General features: G+C 52.5%; 1 protein-coding gene across 1 annotated transcript; it reads left to right on the top strand.

Moving 5' to 3' along the window:
• Positions 1–3,638: 3,638 nt before the first annotated feature.
• Positions 3,639–8,692, top strand: LOC127750050 (keratinocyte proline-rich protein-like). The gene is made up of 3 exons (XM_052270567.1): positions 3,639–3,825; positions 7,126–7,765; positions 8,001–8,692. Exons 1-3 carry the CDS (start codon positions 3,796–3,798, stop codon positions 8,048–8,050), a joined length of 720 nt encoding a protein of 239 aa, XP_052126527.1. The 5' UTR covers positions 3,639–3,795; the 3' UTR covers positions 8,051–8,692.
• Positions 8,693–10,387: the final 1,695 nt, after the last annotated feature.

The raw sequence follows: 10,387 nt of genomic DNA, 5'->3' as shown, positions 1-10,387 counted from the left end.
CGGGGTAAGGGGTTTAGATAGGGGTAGGTTAGTCCGGGCCAGCGAGAGGACCCCAGGCGAGAGAGACCCGTGAGGGAGGCGGGAGGGGAAGGAGGAGGCTTCCGAGGGAGACAGTGGTTACTGGTTACCCTTGCCGAAGTAACCCCGCTCCCCCTCCTCATCTCATGAATCAAATGTTCCTCCCCTCCGTCCCGTTCAGTCGCCTTGCCCTTCGCCCGCCCGACGGCGCCCTTGCCCCTGCGTCCTGACGCCACGCACCCTCCGTCCCTCTCGTCCGCCCGCCCGGCCCTTTACGGCCAATCCACCTGAGTTATTGGCTCATTCGCGCGCGAACCCGCCGCCGTTCGCGAGGATGACGGTCACGACGGCGTGCGCATGGCGACGACCCGCGGTGGTGACGATGCCGTAGAGCATAAGGAGGGGGACGGGCTGGAGTGGGGGGTGGGGGGAAGGCTGATCGTGGTGATATGCTGGCGGAGTTTCAATGAGGTGGCGCGAAAAATAATAAAGAGGAATTAGATCGAAGGGCGAAGGAGCTAATTCGGGCTGGTCTTCTGAATTAGAGGGGGGAAGGGTCGCACAACCATTAGAGACAAACAGCCTTGACGCGACAAGGGGACGTTGTTCAAAGGGCGCATCAACAAACGCTGATGCGCACTGGCCAACAAGGGCGGACCTGATGAAAGGGGACGAGAGGGAGAGGGAGGGAGAGGGAGGGAGAGAGAGAGAGAGAGAGAGAGGGGGGGGGGGAGGAGGAGGGAGCGACGGACGAGTAGCAACCACTCCTCTCTCCCTCATTCCCTCTTTCTCTATCCCCTTGCAGCAGACAGCGTGGCGGGGGCGAAGTGAGTACCTCTCAAATAACACAGGGACGACGGCGTATACAGAAGAGGCGCGACGCAAAGGGGACGAATAAGGTAGACGAGACGAGGGAAAAGGGAGGGGGGGGGAGAAGAGGAGAGCGCAACGGAACAGCGTCAAGAAAAGGGCTGACCATTAATGGCCGACACCAGCGCAGTAAACGCTGGACAAGGTCAAACAATTGGCGTTAGAGCGCATTCCCTTTAGAAACGCATTAAAATGTCCAATACCATGTATATCGTATGAATATTCAAATTTGGGAATTTTGGTGAGTTAAAATGCTTATAAAAAACGCACTATCTGCTGGCATTCAATGAAACGTGCGACGTACGTGTGTCCAGTGATTTATCACTTCCACGCGAAGCAGAAAACTAGAAAACGCTCGATTCGAACCCAGTGACAAACTGATTCGTCAACCTCTATTGCACACTCTACCGCGCCTAGGCTTCTGGAGACTGGTCCAGGAAACGGGTGCCGTAACTATACTACAAGGAGAAGGGGTGGGGTAAATGAGGAGTGTAAGCATCCAGAGATAGAAAGAGAGAGATATAGACAGGGGGGGGGGGGTAGTGCGCAGACTGAACGCGTTACCCCGTCACATTGAAAAGTTGTCGTTACGGGTACAGATGAGGGTACAGACAAATTTTCTATGGGAAGTCGTACAATTAGAATTTGAAATTGTAAAAATTTAAGCCCTGTCCCTGCGTATCAACTTTGAATCGAACAACGAGCGAGAGTGAGGTTCTACATGTACGGCCCGTTTTGCAAATGGCAAATTACAAAATATATCCGTACATGGACAAATATATCCGTACATGGACAAATAAATCCGTACATGGACGAATATATTTTTGACAGTGGTTAAAACAGGGGATCACATATTAAACTGCGCAGTCCATAGAATTTGTTTTCATTTCTGACTGTTTCTCTGTCTCTCACACACGTACACGGGCGCACTCCCTCCGTCTTTCACCATGTACAAAGGCTTTCGGCCAGGCCATATACCACCCGATGTAACCCGCTTATACGAGCCTCTCGTTATACGGCGTCTTCTCCTTCTGCTCTCTCTCTCTCTCTCTCTCTCTCTCTCTCTCTCTCTCTCTCTCTCTCTCTCTCTCTCTCTTCTTTCGCCGAGCGCACATGTTTCCCTCGACTACAAGGCGCAGGGACTAACAAGAGCAGCGCCCGCCGCCATGAGCCGAACGGGGGCGTCTTTCCCTCCCGTCGATTTACATCCTCATCATTTCTTGTTGTGACGACTGACCTCGCGGCGACCTACCGGCAGGTACCAGGGCGACCCTGAGCAAGGGGTCGAAAGACGCTCCTCCCCTCCCTTATTGGCGAATAGAAGGAAAAGCTGCGAATACGCATCGGGACTACGAATATACAACGAATGTCACGCGCCTCCTGCACGTGAGGAAATAAAGTCCATCTGCAACCTGCAACAGCAGGTTAACAAAAAACAAAACAAAAAAAACTGTTGCTTGAAAGCGCAAACGACTATGTCTTGCAAGAGGTTATTAACTCGCTTATTAAACTAATTCGCCCCGCGACGTGTGTCTAGTTCCTACACTTAGATTTTCAGTGCATATTTTTCCACGCCCTTCAATTACTCGTCCAGTCTTTCGTGACTCGGTGGCGAGTCGCTCACGCTGCCCGTTCGACCGCGATCGACAGAAAAAGTGACACACACCAGAGAGATAGGGAGGGAGAGACTGTGAGTACTCCCAGAACTACTTCCCTTATTGAGCCAGTCGAGCAGGAGTCGAGTCGGACAAGGGAGCGGGCAGGAGGGGAGGGAAAGAAAAGAGAGGGTGGGGGGGCATCCCTGGTCCGCGAGATGCTGGTCACGATTTCGGGATCACCAACACATTGCGCTACAAGCAACACAAAATCGCTTTTCCGCTTCAATCCTAGGCTAGGCTAGTTCAGTTAGATCTCATCGCACAATAATAATAAAAGAGACTTTTGGAGGTAACGTCTCCATTTATCAACCATAGAGGCGAACAGCGTCTGGGCTGTATGGTATGTCGACGCTACAGGACAAGATGACAAAAAGTAAAAATACGGGGAAATGTCGTGAGGCGGGCAGAAGAACACACACACACACACACTGGGGATACATAGACTTATACAAATACCCCCCCCCCTCCCTCAGAGCAAATCCAGAGATGTTGCCATGAGACTGACAAATAGAGGGACGCCTTTGCACAACTATCCGTACACCCTGGCAATGCACCGTGACTTGTCATAGAGGGGTCCCTCTGGGAGCGCACCAGGAGAAAGAGGTTCGGAGAGAGAAAACGTGTTCTTAAGTGTGAGAAGGGGCATAAATAGGGACTGTAAAATTTACACTAGGGTTGAAAAGTCGTAGAAAAACTGTTTCGAAATCGCAAAATTTCGCACATCTAAACTTAGATACCGTATTCTTGAAAAAAAAAAAACAACAACAACAAAAAACAAACAGGTACTGACAATTGTTAAGAAAGTATTTTTCGAGTGGTCAATAACTCCAGGAATCACTACTTTTAAACGCTGCCTGCCTACTGGGAATCATCAGGATGAAGGGTAGTCGAAATCAACATAAATCGCTTAAACTTGAGAATCAAGTATTTCGGGAAACATGTGTACACAACAAAAGGGAGTTATTGCCCCCTCGGTATTTTTCCTTCGGATTTTAAAAAATCTTCACATTTTTCAGTGGAATTTGTAAGTATTTTTTTAGTAGACAGTCGTTGCTACTGGAGTCAGAAAAGTGCGGCGGGTTGGGGCTCATGCCCAGGTCCAGCAGCAAGGGTGTGCTCATGTAACGTGCTGAACTGGCGTCGTGGGGCGGGGCCGGGGGCGGTCGCAAACCGCCCGCATTGTGGCAGTCTATATATAAGAAAGACGCCGCACTGGCAACAGCAGCGCACTGCAACGCAGCACACCAACATGAGGGCAGCCGTCGCCAGCGTCATTCTTGTGAGTATGAGGCACAGTGACGGCACAGGTTAGGGTCGCCCGTCATTATTGTTGGGGTGTTGCATTCGTGTCATCATTTCCACGCCCTCTGCTTTATCACTGCGAAAAATATTATCGTAAATTTACAACATATTTTGTATTTCCGATTTACAGACCATGTTTTAAATTTATTCTTAATCGTCTATGGATTCTAAGAATCAAAACATAGAGCGTGTAATTTTACAATTTTAAGTTGTAATTTTACAGCACACTTTCCTATAGAAAACTTTCCTGTAACCCTTACAAGAATTTGCGCGGGTGGAAATTATTCCACCGTCCTGTGTGTATGTGTACTATGTTTACAATAACTCACACAACCTTCTTAGATATTGTGGAGAAATATTTTTTTATTCCTTGAGGAGCAACCACGCACAGGTGAATAAGCGACCCCAATGCCAAGGTTGTTGCCGCGACAAACGAGTCGTTTTAAACGCTTCCGAGGAATGAAGACAGTTCTACTTTGGAACCTGTCGCCCACTTCTGGGTCTGCTATCGTTACTGTTTTATTTTCGTAAAAAAATCATATACATCCTTTTTTTCTCCAACATGCTCGCAGACGTTTTGAACGCGAAGAGAAGAGGACGCGATTCGATTTTCAAGGCACGGTGCGATCACGGACGAAGCAGTACATAAATCTCTGGCAAAGGAATAGCAGTAAAACTGGGTCACCACACAGTCTTTTGCGTGTTTTTCTAAGTTTGGCTCGTGGACGGGAAAGAGAACCAGGGGCGGAGAGACGCCAGGATTGCCGTCCAGTGGTGCCGAGGGACACATAAAGGTGGCTCGCCGGTTGCTATTCAGCAACAAATAATACAAGGAAATATCTACCGCAATATTTAAAAAAAAAAACAAGAAAGGGAATACACGAACGTCACCAGCGTTGATGAACCGTTAACGGTCGTAAACGGCCGAAAAGAGAATATCGTTAACCCTTTAAATGGGGAGGGACAAGTTTTGCACCTAGATTAGATAAGTCTTTTGAGCTTATCTTCATCAGATACATATTTATCTGTACGGAGGTACAAATGCGTTTTTTTGTTGTTGTAACGTAGATACAAACGTGTATCTTGTCTAGATGCGCACAAAGACACATACAGCCTACGTACAAAAACTGTCCCTCACCATTTAGTTAGGACGCAGGCGCGCAGGCGTGTTCCATTCAAAGCCGACAAACAAATGTAAGTCTTAACAGTTCCTCACAGGAATTGGAAGGAGCCGACGAACTCGCCGCCAAAAGAGGGAAAGACCAGTGACTAAAAAAAAATGTAGAACAAGAAAAAGTTATGAGGTGAGGACGTAGTTTTAACGGAATACTATAAAGGGCAAACCGTTGACGAGAGAAGGACGCGCCCCAAAAAGTCGAGAAGAGAGATCCCAAGATCAAAGTAAAAGCTACCACCACTTCTTTGCCTGTCTTTTTTGTACCTAGTTTCGTTTTTCTGACGATGCATATTATTTTTTTGCCACCGTCACCGAGGACCGAGCCGGGCCGAGCCACGAACAGCCCGCCTCGGCATATATCACACTTCGCGCCACTTATTGGAGTTGGCCGAGGGGTGGCCTGAGCCTCGTGGGGGGACGGCCGGCCTGGCGCATGGAATACTTGTTGGGCTTGGGGAAGGGGGTGAGTCTCGCACTGTAGCGACGCCAAGCTCGGGTGCGATAAATGAAGCGGGTGGGAGGAGGGAGGGGAGGGAGGGGGGCAGCTGTGGGACCACAAAGCGGGAGAAATGAAACAAGACAAGCGGAGAGCGGTCAGGGCCCCCAGGGTCGTGCGAGCCACCCTCGAGGCCCATCTTTACGAGTAGAGGTCTCCTACTCTCTGAGAGCAGGGGAGCTATTCGATCTCGGCAGAAAACTTTACGTTGGAATTAGAGTGCTTGCGAACGCCCACCCCCTGTAAAATCCCTTTGCTGCAAATATGATACAATACAATTAACTTCCCGGTGTTACCTTCACTGCAATTGTATGAAACAGAGGAGCACCTGAAAAGAACCTTAGGAATGCCACAGTTAGTCGCTCATTTTCCATTACTTTCCCGGCCACTTTTTTATGCATGTCCAGGCCCAGTTTTTATGGATAATCAATTACAAACATACCAAGAAATAACATTAGAATTATTTCGGATCACTTTTTCTCTAGACTGTCCATATTATGACTCCAAGTTTTTTTTAAGGTTTTTTGGGAACCGTGCTTTCTGGGGACTGAGGGCGGAGCTAGGCTCTCCTGTGCACATGCTCGACGGGTCCATCCTCAGTAATTAAAGCCATTACATTAAGGTCCACCACCCTCCCGCCGGGACCGAATCCAAACGACTACACTATCAGGTGTCGGGGAGTGGAGCAGCTGGAAAAACACGCGCACGCACGCCATAACAAAGAGGTATCCTTTTTTCTTCCCTTTTTGGCACTCGCGCTACTCATCAGCACGTTTCAGTAACCCTAAACGGCCCTACCCCGGGGAGAAAGAGAGCGAGAGAGGGAGATGCGTAAATACGGCAATATTTTCCCTCTCCAGATCGCGGGAAGCGGTCGCACACCGCCAATAGCCGCCGCGACGACAGTGAAAACGCGCGCGCGAATTTTGCTGCCGCCATAAATTTTGCGTAGGCGGCGGGCATAACCTTCCTCAAAACACCTCTCAAACCCTTTGCGAACGCACAGCTGGGGGAGCAGTGAAACTTTTACGCCCGCGGCCTAGCAGGCCCCCTTCATTGGCATCTACACATCCATCTCGGTCCGGGTGTGCCTTTCTCACTCGGGCACCACTTGGGGTCCGCCCGCGCACAACTTGGTCTCGCAGGAAGGGAACAGTTTCAGCAGCGACCCGATGCCTCCCACCCCCACCGCAAGCCCTCCTCCTTCCCGAGCCACCCCTGCTTCTGCTCTGCTTGTAGTCGTCGTCGTGGCCCGTCGCTGAGAACGCCCCCGTCCCAGCAGCCCACAGTGCCCCGCTCGCGGCGTTCTGTTGGTATTGGTGTTTTGCTTTCTCAACTATAGCTTTCCGGTTCGAAGCAAACGCGGGACGAGGGCCCCCGCGCCGGTCTTGTTGGCCGCCGCGCTCCGGGGTTCTTTCGCGCAGAGCGGCGGCGGCCCCGACCCTTGCTGCCTCCGGAGCTGAATGCGATGGACTCCGCGGCGCGGTTGCAGAGAGGTCGCACGCGAGAGAGACAGGGTTCTTGTAGTAGGGGAGGACCCTCTCCGACTCCAGGAGCTCCCAGCAGCCGACACACGAATACATGCCCTTGTTCCTGGTCTGCAGGCCCAGCTCCTCATCGCGGCCACAGCGGAACCGCCCCACCACGTCAAGAGGGGCGCCGTGTTGAGCGGAGCGGGGCTCTTGTCTCCGGCCGGCTACGGACACGGCGGTGGCATCGCCCTGGGCCACGGCCTCGGCGGTGGCGTCGCCTACGGTCACGGCCTCGGGGGCATCGCACTGTCACCGGGACTGTCCCTCGGAGGCGCCGGCCTCTACGGCCTCGGCCTCAACACCGGCGGTCTCTACGGCCTCGGCGGACTGTCCCTCGGCGGCGGCGCCGTCATCGGCCCGGCGCACGTCATCCGCGAGCACGTGACCGTCAACCGGCAGCTGGGTGTGCCCGTGGCGCACCCCGTGCCCGTGCCCGTCACGCGCGACGTCGGCGTGCCCGTCCCCGTGCCCGTGCCCGTGCCAGTGGACCGGCCGTACCCAGTGGCCGTGCCCCAGCCGCACCCCGTGCCCGTCGACAGGCCGTACGCCGTGCCCGTGGACCGGCCCTACGCCGTGCCCCACCACGTGGCCGCACCCTACGCCGTGCCGCACCCCGTGCCCGTGCCTGTGGCCCAGCCTGTGCCCGTCCCAGTCATCCGCCAGATTGCCGTGCCGATCCCGAAACCTGTGCCAGTTCCCGTTGTTCATCAAGGTGAGTACATACATTAGACGATCACGGATCAACAGCAACGAGTATTCCCAAGTATTTTTGTAAGAGTAGAGAAATCAACTTTCATGCCCCCCCCTCACTTTTCTAGGGGCAGTTTAAGGCTCCTCGAGTATTGACTCTGCCCTGCTATTGGGTTCGGACGCCGTTGATCCTGGGGCCCAACAACAACATAGCTTCCGCTTGCTCACGCGTACTCCCCCCCTCTCTGTATTTGCAGCGCCCGTCGTCGCCCACGCTCCTAGCCTGGCGGACCACGAGCCATGGTGAGGAGGGGGACGAAGACGTGGCCAGACACGGCCATCCGGGATCAACGTCAACCTGTCACCACCTACCAACCAGCAGTCGATGCCTGGAGCAGGATCGCAAACCTTGGGGAGCTATCAGCGGCCACGCAGCGGGACACGGCGCAGGTGATCGCGTTTCTTTTCTCGCATTCTTTTTCGTCTCTCTTTGGTGTTAGTTTTTTTCTGTCAACGCATTCTCTCTTTTCGGGCACCCTCTCAGTGTGCAAAACTACAAAGGTCGTTCTGGAACAAACCGAGGCGTCACACTCACACACACCCACACACACACACACACACCACACACACGCACGCACGCACACACTTCACGTTCACCAGGACAAAGAAATGGCACCACAGCTTTTAGGGTCCTCCAGCCTACAGAGTTTTACAGCTCCGTATAGCACCACCTAGCGACGCTAAGGGGGCAGTCTCTCTCTCTCTCTCTCTCTCTCTCTCTCTCTCTCTCTCTCTCTCTCTCTCTCTCTCTCCTCTATCCGTTTGAGAGCAACTCCCGCTGGCCTCTGCTCACGCGGCTCTCTTGGACACTAGGATTACACAGACTGATGAATAATATGTGATAAGTAAATAAGCAGCGATGGCAATAAATGTTATTATTTTTACACTACACAGTGGTGTTGTATAACATTTTTCACCCTATGTCTCTCATTAACACCCCAATTTTGCTTTTAAATGCAATTTTGCGAATGGCGGAAAGGCATTCTGCGAGGGACGAGAGTGCCTCGCGCCTTGTGGCCAGGCAACCCATACGGCGCGTCGCTTTGAAGGCACGCCTCCTCACCCGGGAGCCGCTGCTGCCGACGACGAGTTGGTCAGAAAAATAAATATTTTAAAAAATCAGACGAATTCAGACATGTGCGGGGCGGACTGTATCCTTTATCGATAAGCTTGACCACTGGGCAGCATTTGCACTTGTGTACTGCTACCGAGAAAGGTTTGCCTATTAGGCAGGCGTAGTAGGTAGGCCGTAGGCCTGCGCAGAGTATTATCGAGGGACGTTTTCGCCTACCACGTGACGCACGTCGACAACACTGCCCGGGATCCGCGTGACCGTCCCCGACTCACTTCGGAACGCAGACCCATTCGCGCCACACGGGGAATGCCAAGTATCCCTCGACAGCAGCGCAGGTTAAATTTGATTCTCCTTTTCGTGAGAGAAGAAAGACCGGGTAGAGGCGCTGCTCCTAGGCGACAAGAGACAAGAATTTTGTTTCTTTATCCAGCCTTCCTCCCTCCCTCCCTTCCTCCCCATCTCCTCTCCCTTTTCTCGTTTTCTTGCTTCAGGTCCGTTGGGATTTGGCGTCGCTCGCACGCGAAATAAAAAAAAAGTCCTACAATACGGAAGGTGAGGTAGGCATAAAGCAGTGCAAGGTAAGGAGAAACTTGTTGCTGAAGGGCTGAAAGCGGTTGCGCGGAGGGGCTTGGGGGCAGGTACCCGCGAATAGGAGAGGCGGGGAAATTGGAAAGAGGAGTGGTTGGCGAGAAGGGGAAGAAGGATGTCCAACCGCCGCAGAGATCCCTCCTCTGGAAAATCGTCGAGTGACAACAAAGCGAGCAGCACGGGTTCATAAGTACCGAGCGGAAGAGAAGGATGTTTCATGTGTCGTGTGCCTCACCCTCTGGCGCTGACCCCAAGCAGTCCGACCCCAGTACAGAGCGGCGGCACAGCCCCTGCCCACGACAGTGTTGCGGCAGGGGATGAGAGCCGACCGGGCTTTGCCTGTGATCCCCTCGGTATCAAAGAAGGGTCGAAAGCAAACAGAAAGGGTCGGGACCAGAAACAAAAATTCCAGGATCGATCAAAACCGCGCGCCGCACAGAGATGTCGCATGGACTGCGTCTGATGTACACACGCATGCGCCTTGAGGAAGGTGATGGGTAAGGGTGAATGCGATGAGAGCGACAGGATTAGAAAACAAAAATTATGGGTGTGAGTGAGGTAGGGGGAGAGAGGGTCGACGGCCGCACAAAGGGACGCGAAACATTTCAATGATTCACAATGAGTTGGGAGGGAGACGAAAGCTAAACGGGTGCGGGGCGGCCTGCGCGGTCCAGGAGGGGAGGGGCTCTGCAAGGACTCGCAGGATGATGGAATATGGAACAGGCGCATACAAGGACGAGATATAAAAACAAAAATACGCGATACACGTACGTGACTGAAAATAAATATGTGAGAATGTAAAGTGTGTCACATCGATTGAAAGAAGCGCGTTCGTAGTTCAAAACTAATTGAAACAGCACGGTTTAATGAGAGCAAGTTCAGGGCAGGATGAAGGGAGACAGTGTAACATACGACTGGGGT

The sequence above is a fragment of the Frankliniella occidentalis genome, unplaced genomic scaffold (assembly GCF_000697945.3).
Source record: "Frankliniella occidentalis isolate FOCC.00 unplaced genomic scaffold, Focc_3.1 Scaffold6, whole genome shotgun sequence".
Classification (NCBI taxonomy): Eukaryota; Metazoa; Arthropoda; class Insecta; order Thysanoptera; family Thripidae; genus Frankliniella; species Frankliniella occidentalis.
The sequence above is the reverse complement of the archived record's forward strand: the minus strand, read 5'-3'. Positions and strand labels throughout refer to the sequence as shown.